The sequence below is a fragment of the Lycorma delicatula genome, chromosome 13, assembly GCF_047948215.1.
Source record: "Lycorma delicatula isolate Av1 chromosome 13, ASM4794821v1, whole genome shotgun sequence".
NCBI lineage: Eukaryota > Metazoa > Arthropoda > Insecta > Hemiptera > Fulgoridae > Lycorma > Lycorma delicatula.
The window spans coordinates 23,973,053-23,990,547 of NC_134467.1; the positions used below are offsets into that span (position 1 = coordinate 23,973,053).

Below are 17,495 nucleotides of genomic sequence, written 5' to 3' on the forward strand. Positions count from 1 at the left end.
ACAGGACTGACTAAATCAATATGTTTACCGATAAATTCTTGAAAGATTGCGGAAAAGAGTTGCCCGCGTGAAATCAGCCGTTAAAGACAACAGGATGCTGCATATGACAATGCACTTTGTCACATTGCAATCTCAATTAATGAGTTTTTGGAAAAAAAAAATTCTTGTAGTTCCTCAACCACCTTATTCACCTGACTTGAGTCCCTGCGATATTTTCTTGTTCCCGACTTTAAAAAACCCCTCAAAGAATTTTGGAACAGTAGATACCGGTTTCTGATTTTCCAGCACTGCTGTGAAGATTGGGAAAACCATTTGAAGCGTTGCGTGGCTTCCCAAGGGAACTATTTCGAAGGTGATAGAGTCCATGTATAACTGGATTGTAAATAAAAGCTTTTTCTGAACCAGTCACATTTCTTTATATACAGAACTTTTTTATATTATTTTTATGTATTATTATAATTTCTATCTTATTAATCAATTTTGTTAAACCCGTCTAATCAGTATTTCTTTTTTACCCTTTTATGAGATAGCTTTTTTTATCAGTAGAGATCTCTTACTGCTTTAGATGTAATCTATATAATTTATTATTTTTATGTATTTATATAAATAAAATATTTATTTTTTATATATGCTAATAATTAACCATAATGTCTTGACATTATATTATAAACAGCTGTAGGAAGTAGCTATTGAAGTAGCCGAATAGTAATTCGGCTACTTCAATATTATTAAGTTCGTTAACGGCCAAAATCGGACCATGGGGTGGCTTTTTCGAAAAAATAAAATATCGCTATAACTTTCTTATAGATTTAAATATCGACTACATTTAAAGTTCCTATTATTCTTTGGATAAGTGCCTAAAACTTATCTAAGTAAAGTTTTTTGATATAACCAACCATTGGCCTAGGTGGTGTAAAAATGGAATTTCGAAAACAAAAAATCATACCTCCCTTAATAAGCACAGTATCGAATCGGTTTAAAGTGGTCGTTAGTCTTCTAAATATTACCTAAAATCTTTGTCTGAAACAATTTTTGTTATGACCAAAATGTTACTGGAATTGTAAGATGGGGCTTGTCGTATGCTAAACATGTGAAACTTTTTTCAAATGCAGCCATTGTCGTATTGAGTAAATTTCAATTTTTCTTAACTTTAAGGTGGAATTCTTTTTTATCCTCTACTTAGCACCGGTGAATTCTATCTCCACCTTCCGGCTAGGCGAAAGGGATTTTTATTATTCATTAAACTTATTTTATGCCCAACATAAAATAGTGTGTTTTTCTCCAAGATTTCTCGAAAATAACTAAAAATACAGCTGCAGAATCTTTTCTTTTTTTTTCAGATCAGATTCCATATAAAACCACTTAATTTACCTCTTAATTTGGGCTTTAAGAATTATAGATTGGCTACATTTTACGAAGGCCCAAAAATCAGACTGAAATATTTCACCAGCTGATACTTGCTAATGAAGTGTTTCTGAACCTATGTTTGTGTTTGAAATTTTTTTTAATTTTTAACACTAGAACATATCCTGAAAGTTTGTTTCATTTTTCTGGATCACAAGAATAATGCATCACGATTTAATAAAAATTTATTTGTACACCAAATCAAGTTTTACAACCCTTCAATACAGGGTTATCATAAAAGAATGGTGCGGTTTTGAACATGGTTTAAATTAAAACAGAATTACTTACAGTTTATTTTTTTTATTTTTCAAATTTGTCGTCTCAAACATTTTTTTTACATAATTAATAAATTTCAATATTTGTGCCCTTAGTCACTCGACAAATGTCCAAACGATACTCAACTTCTCTCCAAACATTAGTTAACATTTCTTCGTTCATGGTTGTCATCGTTTCATTAATCCTGTTTTTTAAGCGGTTTAGGTCGCGAATTTTTTGTGTATAAACAACGCTTTTGATGTACCCTCACAAGAAAAAATCGCAAGGTGTCAGGTCTGGACTCCTTAGAGGCCAAAGTACGGGTCCTTGCCGGCCTATTTATCGATCTCCAAATTTTTCGTTCAAAGCGTCCGTGACCGATGCATTGAACTGCGGGGAAGCACCATCTTGTTGGAAATGAAGCCGATGAATGTTTTCATCCGGCTGAGTAAAGTAATAATCGGTTAACATGTCAAGATACACAACTCCATTAATTGTTTTTTCAGCAAAGAAGAAAGGCCCTATTACACGATTTATCATCACACCACACCAAACATTAACTTTAGGCGAATCGCGTTGTTTCTCAATAATTGCGTGTGGGTTTTCAGAGCCCCATATTCGTGAATTGTGTCTGTTAACACATCCATTCGCATGGAATGTAGCTTCGTCTGTAAAAATTATATCGTCTAAAAATGATTCGTTTTCACTTATTCTGTCCGACATTTTAACAGCGAAATTGTAACGTTTTACACCAACATCGGGTTTCAATTCCTGCAGTATTTGGATTTTATTAGCGTGTAATTTCAGTTTTTTACGTAAAACTTTGTGAACTGTTGATTTTGGAATATCTAATTCGACGTTTCGACGATGAATGGACTTCCCAGGACTTCTAATTGCCGATCGTCTAATTAGTTCATCCGTTTCGTCTGGTACGCTTGGTCTGCCGGTTGATTTTTGTTTCTTAACCGATCCGGTTTCTTGAAATCGTTTGAACCAACGTATTATGTTATTTTTGTGTGGTGGATCTCTTCCAAATTCACGTTGAACTAAAATTACGGATTCGGCCATCAATAAAGCACACTTTGCTTTGTCTTTATTCGAGAACATAGTAACTCACTAAACTCACCGCAACAACAATACAATTTATGACGTTGTGGTTACAACTGCTGATAAACAAACTTTTGGGTTGGAGGCTTTCAGGGATACCAATATAACATCTAGAAATTTCCCTACAATCTTCCTATGAATTACTGAAACCGCACCATTCTTTTATGATAATTCTGTATAATCTCCCGTGTGTTTGTACGTTCGCCAACAGTCTGGAAGCTTTTGGATTCTTGTCAGATGATCTTGTCGAATTTCCTGTATTACATAGCTGATAACTCTTTCAAATTGTTAAAAAATATGGTTCTTTTAGATTTGGAAAAAGATCGAAATTTGGCGGACTCAAATCAGGAATATATGGTAGATGGGGAAACGTTCCTCAAAGAAGCACAATCTACGAACGTATTAACGACAAAATTCGCAATATGTGGGGGGCGTTTGTCATACAAAATTGATATACCGCTGTTGATTTTATTTGGACGCAGTTTTCACGGTCGTAAAATCTTTCAAATAAAATTTCTATAATACTAAGTGACATTCTGCGTGTAGTAATAACACCCTGATTACGGTACGGGAAAATCATCGTTATCATATGCCTCATTTTTGACTTCATGTGTCGACATTTCTTTGGTCTCGATTGTTATCGGGCATGTAACGACGATATCTAATGTTTTACGATCTCTTAAGGCTGTTCATCTAGATTCAAATATTTAATTATTCATACAATTTTTTTTTGTCCATTTATACCATTTGGCTTATGCCAGTTGATAATTTTGTTCCATTTTTAACGAAATTGTGGTTTTGTTTTAATAGTAGAAGGAAGATTAAAGAAAAACAAACCAACATACTTGGCATTTATAGACTTAGAAAAGGCATTCGATAACGTAGACTGGAATAAAATGTTCAGCATCTAAAAAAAAATTATGGTTCAAATACAGAGATAGAAGAACAATTGCTAACATTTACAGGAACCAAACAGCAAGAGTAATAATTGAAGAACATAAGAAAGAAGCCGTAATAAGAAAGGGAGTCCGTCAAGATGTTTTCTATCCCCGTTACTTTTTAATCTTTACATGGAACTAGCAGTTAATGATGTTAAAGAACAATTTAGATTCGGAGTAACAGTACAAGGTGAAAAGATAAAGATGCTACGATTTTGCTGATGATATAGTAATTCTAGCCGAGAGTAAAAGAGATTTAGGAAGAACAATGAACGGCACAGATGAAGTCCTACGCGAGAAAATAAACAAGAACGAAACAAAACTAATGAAATGTAGTATAAATAATGTAAAATATTAAAATAGGACGAGAAAAGATTATGGAGATAGAAAAATTTTGTTATTTTGGAAGTAGAATTACTAAAGATGTTCGAAGCAGGAGTGATATAAAATGCCGAATAGCACAAGCGAAACGAGCCTTCAGTAAGAAATATAATTTGTTTACATCAAAAATTAATTTAAATGTCAGGAAAAGATTGTTGAAAGTATATGTCTGGAGTGTCGCTTTATATGGAAGTGAAACTTGGACGATCGGAGTATCTGAGAAGAAAAGATTAGAAGCTTTTGAAATGAGGTGCTATAGGAGAATGTTAAAAATCAGACGGGTGGATAAAGTGACAAATGAATTGATGAAGAAATAAGCATTTGGAAAAATATAGTTAAAAGACGAGAGGGCACATCCTGGAATAGTCGCGTTAATATTGGAGGAACAGGTAGATGAGAAAAATTGTGCTGTTTGGAATATGTAAAACAAATTGTTAGGGGGGTATTCCGAAATGAAACGAATGGTACTAGATAGGAAATCTTGGAAAGTTGCATCAAACCAGTCAAATGAATGAAGATAAAAATAAATAATTATATTATTAATATGATTGGTCCTCCTCCAAATTTATTTTGTATATAAACGTATATTTGAGGGTATAAATTATAACAAATGCTATATAAATTCAATAACCGAATTTATTCATACGTATAAGGAATAAATTCATTAAATTAAAAGCTGAATGTTAAATTTACGTTTTTAATTTTCTCTCCGTTCTGGCTATTTTTATAAAAATATTCCTTTCTCAATTTTCCTTAGCTTAAATTGTATTACACGCCTACCATTACAACGCACATAGTGGTCATAAAATTAAGATTATATATACAGGTAGATTCAGGAGGAAGGAACAATAATGTGGGAACTCATTCAAGAACTTGAAGTAAGGAAAAATGTTCATACAAAATTAATGTAGTGGCTTCTAAATCAGCCGATCTTAGTGACAAAGGTTAGATATTTTTTCACCAATCATTTTAAACATATTATTTTACTTAATAAAATAAATGTCGCTAATCTGTGGCTGAGCCGTGGCTCAGCCAACTGTTGTATTTATTATTATTATTTATTTCATCTTAGGCTTGTCACCCAATGATACCAGTTCCTGACAAGCTGTTGCTTCCCAGTGGGTGATAGCGAGGAAGTAAAAAAAGCCGTAGTTCGTCAGTCTGTCATACGTCAACCTAAGAACAGCGTTACCCCCCACTCCGGCTTCTAACTATTACTAGTCGCCCGCTGGCAACCAACAGCTGTCAAAAACTGATAACATGCTGCTTGTCACCCAATGGCGTCCTCGACTCAGAGAGCCGAGGATCATGAGCCCAGTGTCTCAACTGGTGCTCAGCCACCCATTGGCGTGCCATGGTACCATGACACAACCACCCAGAGACAAGCCTTCGAGACATAGTAGCCATCTTTACATGTCTACTGTTTTCAGATTAGTAAAGTAAATATGAATTTTATTTTAGTTACGCATTGCTATGAAACAGTATTTATAATAATTTTATTGTTACTTTAATTTTATATATTCTATATTGGGGACGATGATAACGCACAGGCGTTTTTCGCCCCCAAACAAAAAAAGGAAATTATAATTTCAATTCTGGTTACTCATCTACTAAAAGTTTTCAGTATTTCAACTTCTTGGCTTCGAAAGGGAAGACACCAGCCTTGGAACCGTGTACCATATTCCTGAATGTGATAAGGTGTAGAATTAGATTATTATCCTGCTTTTTAAGCTATTCTATTCGATTCATTTTTTATTTCGGTTCATTTATTTTCCAGAAAACTTTAACCATCGCCTTGAAAAGGCCCAGAAAAACCTTTTCTGGAACAACATCCCCCACTAATTTTATCTACACGATCCTCCACTGTGTAACACCACATGTTTTCTATTTTTCAAATATAATAAAGTATAAAAAACCATTTCAATATAAAATATAAAAGTTCTACGTAAAACTATCGCATGAAAATAAACAAGAACAAAACAAAAGTAATGAAATGTAGTAGAAATAACAAAGATGGACCACCGAATGTAAAAATAGGAGGAGAAAAGATTACGGAGGTAGAAGAATTTTGTTATTTGGGAAGTAGAATTACTAAAGATGGACGAAGCAGGAGCGATATAAAATGCCAAATGCCCTATTTATTGGTTTTCACCACAGATTTCTCTAAAAAATATTGCAAATATGGTTCTGGAAACCATTTTATTTGATTTTTAAGGTAAAAAATCATAAGAAATCACTAATTCAGCTTCTTAATTAACATCCTAAAAATTTCAGTATGACCTTATTTCACCGGGGTAGCTGAAATCCGAGTGAAATCTTTCACTAGCCATAATTGTAAACAAAGTATTTTAAGACATATGTTTATATAAATTTTTTCCATTATTATCATGAGTAGAATAAGTTATGTAAGGAGAAATTTTTGATACATATATGATTCGAGAATTTATATGTATCATGATATATATATATCTATATATTAAACAAATTCCATAGAAAATTTAGGTTTATGTAATTAAGAATTCTTTAAAAGCCTATCTGTAGTGTAATGGTTTTTGGTAATATATTTCTGATTTTAACTGAACTTAAATTCAGACAAATATGCATTAATAAGCTATTTTATTTTGACAAATGTACAATGTTTTTAATTATTATTTCCTAGCGTGAAAATAATCTTACCAAATGAAGAAGATTATCATTTAAAAAAAAAACAATAATACTTTCATAATGATTTCTCCTCTGTATATGTAATACGATTCTAATTTGTTTTGTGCACTCATATATTTTTTTCCATTACTATTGTTATTGTATAGTTGGTTATTAATCATGATAATTATCATGAAATAATTTTACATTGTTTATAATTAATATTATTGTTATATGTATTGATTTAATGATCTCTCAGATTTAATCTACTCTATTAATAATTACTTTTAGTAAAAATCTCATTTAAATTTTTTCATATTCATCCATATCGATAAATAATATATCACAATTCATATTATATTCTGTCAAATCATCAAACTTTAAAAATTCTCTAATTTAATTATTGTTATCAAGAAATTAATACTAGTTTTTATATAAACAATTCTATATGACATAGCTGTAATCATTAATGTCAGAGGTTATTTAGAAATTGTAATAAGAGTACCACAAGTTTGAGTATTGTCACCTATGCTTTTCATTATAAAAAAATTTGTTGAAGATAAAAAAGAGATTAAATTTGTATAAACTAAATACAAATACTTATTATTTTTATATGCTCAGTAAACTCACTATTTTTATTAAAGAAATTTACTTTTTTATATTTCAAATAATTTTTACTTTTTCCTAAAATTAATTCCAGATAATTCAAGATAACATTTTGATAAAAATTGAATGTTTTATTACGTTAAAATTTTTAACTCTACACTATGCTGTTACGTAACTATATACGAGAAGCATCATTTTTAATAAGATTTTAATTTTTCAGATATCATCGTTGTGCCAAAGTAGAAACTAGGAGAATTGTATGTTGTACTTTACAGAAGTGAAAGTAAAATTGGTCTTAAGGTAAATGGAAGTAAGATGAAATATATGATAAAAATTTAAAAGCCAGGAGACAGCCTCAATATCTGATCATTGATGAACAACGGGGTTTAATTGCTTGAAATATTTAGAGAATGTAATTGATAATGAATCTAAAATCAATAGTACAGTGAAAGAAAGAATAAAAGCTGCGAGTAAAGCAAATTTTGCTAACTTACTAATTGTCAAAAAAAAAGTTAATAAGTGAAAAGGCAAAGTTGCAAATATACATAACACTAAAAAGACCATTTATGGATTTAAGTCTTGGTTGTTGACAGTGCGTATTAATATTTTAAGAAGATTTAAAGAAGGATATTACGATAAATTCATGGTCCTATGTAGGAGAATGGCATATGGAGAATCCATAAAAATGAAGAGATATACAGAATATTCGAGGGAAAAGATATTGTACGATTTGTGAGAGTTTGGAGTCGTTAATAGCTGGGACATGTAATAAGGATGAATGATAGGACGGTGCTCAAAAAGATATTGAATGTAAAAATATACACTGAATAAAAAACTGATAAATTGAGGCGATGATGGACTGAATTTGATGGTAATGAAGATGACAGGTTGGCAAAGGATAGAGAGATGGAAACTAATTGTTGACGAGCTCATGGTTCATTCCAAGCTTTGTGTTGAGATGAAAAAAGAAGTATAGTTCAAAATGATATTTTTGATAAAAATTGAATATTTAAAAAAAATACCAGTATTTTATTATTCTAAAATTTTAAGTTTGATTTTTGCCGCAATATTATTTAAAAATTGTTTTATTTTTAATTTTATTATACGAAAATTTCAGCATTTTGAATTTATTAATCAAAATGATTAATGATTATGATTAGAATTAATTTTATTATTTATGATTTAATGATTATTATTGGTTTTTTGAGTGCAGTCTTTTTTAAATATAAATAATCAATTATTCTTAAAAAAATAACAATATCCACTTTTTTCCAAACCATACAACAAAATTGTTTTCATGTAATTAATTCCATATAATCCAAAATAACATTTTGATAAAAATTGAATGTTTTATTACGTTAAAACTTTTGACTTTACACTATGCTGTTAAGCAACTGTGTATGAGAGGCACAATTTTTAATAAGATTTTAATTTTTCAGATATCATCACGTTCACAAAGTAGAAACTAGGGGAATTGTATGTGGTAACACAGTATTAATAATTGTGTTAATTAATAATATTAATATTATACAATTAATATAATTAATTGTGTTAATTAATAATTGTGTGGTAACACAATATTTCAGCTTATGACAAAGGGTTTTATTATACTTTGTCATTTTTAATAAATTTTTAAATAATCTAAAAATCTTTTCTACCATTTTATTTAAAATACAATTAAAGAATCTTCTTTTATAGAAACAATATCACTCTATCTTTTCATTTTTAAATGGTATTAATTAAAAAAATATTAAATAACCCTCTAACTCTCAGCTTTTTGCACACCATACTTATCTATTTATTCCTGATATAATATGTATTTATGTATCGGTCAGAATAAAAAAAATTATTTTGTAACATTTTTATATATTTAAACTAATTGGATAAAGAAATCATAGTTATAAAATACCTTTTATCATAGTTATAAAATTAATTTTCAAATTTTTTTTAAAGGAAAATGGTGGGGCCCAAGAGATAAACAACCTGTAATAGCTTTACATGGGTGGCAAGATAATGCAGCAACATTTGATAGGTTGGCACCATTGTTACCTAATGAGATAAGCCTTTTATGTATTGATATGATAGGTCATGGTCGTTCATCGCATTATCCTACGGTAAGTTTTTAAAATTTTATTTTGTTAATTATATATAACTATTCTTCTCGATCTTCTGAAAATTTGTTAAAAAAGGTATATCATATAAGGTTTATTTAAGAGAAATTTGACTGAAATATTGAGAAAGAAGAATTTATTATTCATACAAGAATCAAGTAATTATAATGGGAATAAAAAATGAGGAAAAGCAAACTTAAATGCTATAAGGAGCGAGATGAGGATAAAGTTTATTTTACTTTTGCTTTCTGGTTTTAAAAAGAAGAAGCAATAAAGTCAGTAATAGATAAATTTTAGACCTTAACAGTCCAAGGACAGAATATAAAAATGTTATGTTGTCATGTGTTCATGTATGTGCATGTGTGTTGTGTTTGCATGCGCACACACGCACACACACATTTTATAAAAAAATGTTTCATTTTTATGACTGTGACATATATAAAATCATTCTAGGTTGAATCATAGATCATGACTGTCATAGGTTTATTAAAGATCTATGATTTATAACTGATCATAGATCATGTAACTTTCTCTGAATATGTACTCAGTGAAAAATGTCACTGCTAGAGCTGTGTATTAAATGAATTTCAAATTTATTTGACATACTGATGTGTGACAATATATTCAGTTCATTGAAGAAGTTAACAAGAAACCAAATCACTCTTTATTTCTCATAAGGGTCTTGTATACTTTTCCACCATCTCATCAACCTTGTTAATAAAAACAGGGTAAAAAAGTTTCAAAATGTTAAAAACATCGTATGAAACATGTACGAGGAAGCTCAAGGTCATATTATTGTTAAAAGCGATTATTATATCATGTCAGGTCATCTAAACTATCACATTTATTAACTCATAGCACAAATAAATGTATACCAGCTAGTTGTCTAGCTAGAATCTTGACTCTCAGGGTTCAGGTCTAACCAAGTGAATACCGGAGCCAACTCAAGGGCTCTCGGGGCCAAGGGACTTACCCAATGACCCTCTCACATTGCTTGTCATTCCCAATTTTTCAGGAGTACTGGCACCCTGGACATCCACAAAGCTTGCTTCGGTCGCCATTCCCATCTACTCAGAGGGCTCCACTGTATGTTAACCCCTGCATTGTATGCTAATCCTTATGGTTGTTAGAATAATACTGATAAATAATAATTACAGTATTCAGGCTCTATAGAAACCTGAGAAAGAAACTAAATTATAAAATATAGAATAATAGTAACCATGGTAACTAAAGTACATTCACCTTTGAAAAATTCATAACTTATTTCTTTGCCATGGTGGCAGAAATATAATAATGAAGTAAAAGGATTAATCTAATCTTTCTTAAAAAATATCTTTTGTTTACAACTTCACCCTCCTTGGGGGCTAAGAAATAATAAATATTTTTAATATCTTAACCTTCGAAGGAGATAAGGCCTTGGTCGATGGCTTAAGAGCTTCCCTGGGACAACACAAACGTATCCTGTAAATTTAAAAGCATTTCCAAATATTCGTGATCTGTTAGATCTAGAGTGTACTTGATGCATGCAAAAATTAGTCTTCAACCCAATCAGATGATTGTTTGAAGAAATATTATAAGTTGCACCTCCCAAAACAGCGCCTGAGGGGCACCCTGTTTGTTGTGGTGATGGTTGGTCTAGCCTCCCCCACGAGGTGCTCGCATACCTCACCACTCTTGCCTTACATGCAGTCCCCATGGGAAGCCCATTATTATTAAAACAGAAATTAAAAAAATTTATTTAATATTATTTTTTCAACATAAATTTAATTCTGTTCTTTTTGTAATATTATTCATTTGAATCATTCAGTTCAAACCAGCTCACACATTGATAGAAGAGACTCGCAGTTCACAGTTATTAATTCAATTCATTTTTTTTTTCATCTTCAGTCATTTGACTGGTTTGATGCAGCTCTCCAAGATTCCCTATCTAGTGCTAGTCATTTCATTTCAGTGTACCCCCTACATCCTACATTCCTAACAATTTGTTTTACATATTCCAAAGGTGGCCTGCCTATACAATTTTTTCCTTCTACCTGTCCTTCCAATATTAAAGCGACTATTCCAGGATGCCTTAAAATGTGGCCTATAAGTCTGTCACTTCGTTTAGCTATATTTTTCCAAATGCTTCTTTCTTTCTCTATTTGCCACAACACCTCTTCATTTGTCACTTTATCCACCCATCTGATTTTTAACATTCTCCTATAGCACCGCATTTCAAAAGCTTCTAATCTTTTCTTCTCAGATACTCCGATCGTCCAAGTTTCACTTCCATATAAAGCAACGCTCCAAACATATACTTTCAAAAATCTTTTCCTGACATTTAAATTAATTTTTTGATGTAAACAAATTATATTTCTGACTGAAGGCACGTTTCGCCTGTGCTATTCGGCATTTTATATTGCTCCTGCTTCGTCCATCTTTAGTAATTCTATTTCCCAAATAACAAAATTCTTCTACCTACATAATCTTTTCTCTTCTGATTTTCACATTCAGTGGTCCATCTTTGTTATTTCTACTACATTTCATTACATTTGTTTTGTTCTTGATTATTTTCATGTTCAACTCATTAAAGTTTGTAAAATATATAAATATATATAATACATTTAAGTAATAATATTCATATATTATATACATATATATATATATATATATATATGTATATATATATATATATATATTATTTAAGTTTATTTTCCTCTTGATTGGATAGAATTAAAAATAATAAAAAGACATATTTTACTTAAAAGTTGGGAATGGGTTGAGAATTCTAAGTGAAATGTTGTGTATCCAATTTATAAGTTTGTATAGTTGATTGGTTAACCCAAGAGATTAATAAAAGTAATATTTTTAAGTAAAATATGTATATATATATATATATATAAAATTTTGTTTTAGAGATTTTTCAAGATGAAGTATATCAGCATATCTAAAATCCTTCTCAGTTATGCCAGGAAAAATGGTAAAAAATTTGGTTGCAACTGATTATTATTTTTTTGTTTATTCTGAAGAAACAAAAATTCTATTCTGCTTTTTATAATAGTATAGATGCTTTACTAATATTTATTTTTACAATAAGAGTATTTATTATTTTAGGGGTATATATATTATTTTTTCTGGGAAGCTGTAAGAATGTTACGAAGAATAATCTTACATTTTGGTTGGACGAATATTACATTGATGGGACATTCAAGAGGCGGTGCAATAGCGTTTATCTATACAGCATTTTACACTAAAGATATAAAAAAATTGATTTGTATTGATATAGCTTATCCTAAATTAGAAACACCTGAAAATGCTGTTGAAAATGCTGGTGAAGCAATTGACAGGTAAATTACTACTCGTTTAATAAAAATATTCATCTTTTGTATCTCTGTTTTTGTATATGTACGCTTATTATTTTAATTGATGCCGTGAGAGTATTATAACTTTCTCGCTGTGTGTATTAAAAATAGTATAAATAAATGCTGAGTAATGATGGTTTAAAACATTAAAGCATAGTGGATGTGAATTATTTATCAATTTTATAAATAAGAACTTTGTTCAGTTATAAAATAAAACAATGTGATTTTTCCCACGTTTAATCTGTTATTCTTTCATCCAGATTTATTATTCGATAGTGTTATATATTAATGGGTATTTTTATCATTAGCCAATGCGAAGGTCATTCAATAATAATTAAAGACAAATAACTGTGGATACAAAACAGTTTGTAAGAGGGTTATGATACTTTCAGAACAGTAAGTTGGTAACTCTGATGACTTCTGTTCAGCAGCTCTTTGAATAAAATTGTTTTGGATATAATCTCAAATCTCATTTTACGATGGCGAGTTCTGTTGAAGTTTGCGAACTTGTCGAATAGCATGCAGTGAGCTGTTTTTTGCTTTCTGAAGGTGAAAAATCAGTTAACATTTATTCTTATGTGACCAAACAGTATGGACAAAGTTGTATGAACCATAGAGATTTTTACAAGGGAATAAAAAAATTTAAAGCAGGTTGAATATTAGTGACTGACAAGCACAGTTCTAGCTATACAGTTGAAGTTTCAACTTAAGTGCTTGAAACACATAGACTGTCTCATCCGAGAAAACCGATAGATTACAGTTGAAATTATTATAATTACTAATTTTCAGCTATAATCAACAATTAAATTTTAAGGTATCTCTTTTCTAATTTTTTATCTATAATGTCCTATCTAATTTTCAGCTACCAATACACCATGTTGGTACAGTTCATTACATTATCACTAACAAGTTTAAGTATTGTAAAACAAGCACAAGGTAGTTTCCAAGAGAGTTGACAGATCAGGAGATGAGACTTCGTATGTGCACAGAGCTGAAAGAACAATATCAGAAGGAAAGTGATGCTTTTTATTCAGTACTTAACCTGTAAGACTTAAATTCACCATTATGAACCGGAATCAAAAATACAGATCATGAAGTGCAAACGCATGATTTCACCGGTCATGAAAAAAATTTTGATTTAACTAGCAGGAAAATCATGGAGAAAATCTTTTGGGATATAAAAGACCCAGTTTTTATTGAATTTTCTAGGTAATTAGCAAACAATAAACAGCGCACTACTATGAAATGCTAATGTTTAAAAACCACCCTGGGTCTTCCTCCAAAGGCATCATTTTGCTTCATGATAATGCCCAGCCACACAGCTCAGGTAACTTGAGAAACCATCGACAAATTACACCATAAATTACTACCTCACCCACCATAATTTCCTGACTTGACTTCATCACATTTCCACTTGTTTGGTACACTCAAGAAAGCGCTATGTGATAAGGTGTTTAATAGCAATGATGACTCGAAGAAAATTTACTAAGTTGGCTCTGACATCAAGACAAATACTTCTTTCAGCAGGCATAAATAAACTGATTTAGAGATGGGACAAGTGTATTATTAATATTGTTGAAGATTATGTAGAAAAATGAAAAACAAGTTGCATTGATTAAATAAATTGTTTTATAAACATATATATATATATATATATATATATATATATATATATATGTGTACACATACACACAGTGCATTTGAAAAGTTGTTGCGCAGTGTGTTTTAGAATTATGTGGTGTATTCTGTCCTTTTGGGATTAAGTTGGTTGCTCTATGGGTTCATTGGTTGCAAGACGTCAGTTATTGAGTTGTGATGGAACTTGCTTCATTTCATTTCATTTTGATTTGTTTATTGGAGTCGATCATTGCAGGAAATTAATTGTTTTATTTGGTAGAGGAACGCATTTTTCTCATTGAACATGCGAAGAAAAGGTGACTAGTATACTGATTTAGTGAAGCACAAGTTTTCTGAAAAGTTTCCAAACACTCCTGTTCCTCACCGCAATGCAGTTCAAACTCTTATTAAAAGTTTTGAACAACAGGGTCTGTTGAAGATGTTGATCAAAGTGGAGGACCACCTAAGATAAATGAATAAAAGCTGCTTGATGTTTTGGATTCTATGGTCGAAAGTCGATCAAAGTGTATGTGTAAGTTAGTACACACCAGCAAGATATCAGACTTGCTACCGCACCTAAAGCTTTAAGAAAAGAACTGAAACTTTTCTTTTAAAATTAATGTGTATTCAAGAACTGAAACCTGCAGATCTTGCCTAAAGACTAGATTATTATCATTGGTTTAAACATTTATTGACCAAAATTCTGTAGATATTCTTGACATTAGGTTTTTTACAGATGAAGCGTGGTTTCATTTGGGAGGGTATATTAATTCACAAAATACATCAATTAACCCCCATGAATTATGTAAACAATTTTTACACGAAGGGAAAATTGAAGTCTGGGTCGGTGTGACTAGAACACGCATTGTGGGCTCAATCATTTTGAAAATACAGTTAATAGTGATCGCTTTTGTGCTGCTTGAAAAATGTTCATTAGTCAATTAACAGAACTGGGAATCAATCTCGGTTGGTTCTAATAAGATGGCATCACAGTACACTCAGCTAACAGACCTTTTTTTTAATCTCTAGTATGTTGGAAAATAATTCTGTTATAACATCTGTTATAAATTTGCCAAGGGGGTAGGGGAGGTAAAAGAGTTATCATGGCTCCCAAATCACAAACTCATTCTTAAAGAGTAGAATACATTTTTTTTACTTATTTCTTACTTGATATTTCATATTTTAATATTCACTTTAATTTTCTTCCTGAGTACTAGTCTGTTGAAGGTGAAATCATTGGTAGCCAGAGTTACTGGCTTTTTTATTTTAATGTACTTTACTTTAATTAGATAAGTTTATTACAAAATGAGAAAGGTCTATATATATATATAGAATCTAATATGTAACTGTTTTGCAAATTATTAGATAATATGAAACTAATAAGTTCATCACTGATAATTATATCTATTAGCAATATGAGAAAGTTGATCCATATTGTGAAATATATTTTAATAATAGAGTTAATTTAATATTAACAATTACAATATTGTGAAGCCTTATCATGATGATCTAATTATAAATTATTTTCTATTTGATTAGTTTAATACATTTAATTATCTTAACATTATTACTTAATCAAAGTAAATGCTTTGAAACATATAGAAAGTTATTGAAGAAAGTTATTTATTTCATGTCTGAGCCTTTACAAATTGATTTAACATCTGTAAATTAATTTTATTTTATAAATATATTTATGTATAATATATTTTTATATCTCTGATATTACAATCTCAAATATCAAAGAAGAAAAAAATTATGCATGTTGGAATGGCACGAGTTGTTAGTACAGGAGGTCATCGATAGTTCAAGGTCCAACTGGACCAGTTATGTTTTACCAGTTACTCCGCAATATTTCCCTTGCCAGCATTCTATTGTTGGGTATTAATTAAGTAGACATCCAACCTTAGCAATCCATTGATATAATAAGCTACTCGTTCAGTCATTATAAGAACAACGTATGGAATTTCCTGTAGGCTCGAAATAAAAAAAATTAAAATAAAAAACTGTGCTAGAAACTTCCAATATATCATTTTAATAAATACCAAAACCTCTTATATGCACTTAAATTATATTTATAACACAAAATATGAGATGTGTGAAATGGCAAGTGATAAAATATGAAATCTTTAATGGAAATTGAATCCAGGACCAACTGATTAAGAAATTAGCGTAACGGTGTCAATACTATACTGAATTTGAACAATCAGATTAATGTTCAAGTTCATAAAATTTTTTAATTCATAAAATATCAAAGGGATGAAGAAATCAAGAATAAAGTCTTCATTGACTACTTGATCATCCTTTTAACCTAAATGAAAGGTGAATTTTCATAAGTTTCCTTCTATAAGGTTATCCTAACTAAATAGAATAAAACTAGAATAAATCATGCTAGTAATAAAAAAGATACTTAGATTAACCAATAAAAACAAGTAACAAAAAAATAATGAAACAAAATGAATTTACAGAACTCAAAGTTGATTTAGTAAACTAAAGAATTAAATTTGAAATGGATTACGTAAAAGATAATTTTTTTATTTTTCAAGAAAGCAAATTGAAATAGACAATAAAATTCTTGACTTAAGTGTAAAATTTGACAATGCCTATTTGAAAGGTAGGGAAAATTAAATAAAACAAAAAAAATATGTAATTAAATAGAAATAAAATATTATAATACCTTTAAAAACGATGAAGTGTAAATATTTCACTGGAACAAGTGTAAACAAGACATTTAAAATACGAGAAGAATTTTATGTGTGAAAAATGGAAAGCCTATCTTTGATTTAAACTGAATATCTTCTGGATGAAAATGAGAGATGTTACCATAGCTATGAAGATCAGGAATTTAACATAAATATAGTTACTAAACTCTTCTAATTCGATTAAGCAGTTACATAATCAAATATAATTCAACTAAAGAGTTATAGAGTGCGACTGAGATGGACAGACAGACTGAAAAATAAAAAATGCCAAAAAAAAAACCATTAAAACAGCTATTCCAAAGTGTCTTAGGGTGGTACTGAATCCCACTCACAATTCCTTGAGAGATGAAATCATGTTAGGTTTATAAATTATTTTGCATCAACTAGTAAAAA

The 17,495-nt window shown here is 30.2% G+C and overlaps 2 protein-coding genes across 3 annotated transcripts in view; one reads left to right on the forward strand and one right to left on the reverse strand.

Annotated features, from left to right (window-relative positions):
• Positions 1 to 17,495, reverse strand: part of LOC142334157 (transmembrane protein 107-like) — a 373,793-nt gene that overhangs the window by 201,994 nt on the left and 154,304 nt on the right. The window lies entirely within an intron of this gene.
• Positions 1 to 17,495, forward strand: part of LOC142334155 (putative serine hydrolase) — a 53,247-nt gene that overhangs the window by 26,259 nt on the left and 9,493 nt on the right. The window contains exons 2-3 of the mRNA XM_075381938.1: positions 9,288 to 9,448; positions 12,539 to 12,771. Of these exons, the coding sequence (XP_075238053.1) occupies positions 9,288 to 9,448; positions 12,539 to 12,771 (394 nt within the window). The remainder of the gene's footprint in view (positions 1 to 9,287; positions 9,449 to 12,538; positions 12,772 to 17,495) is intronic.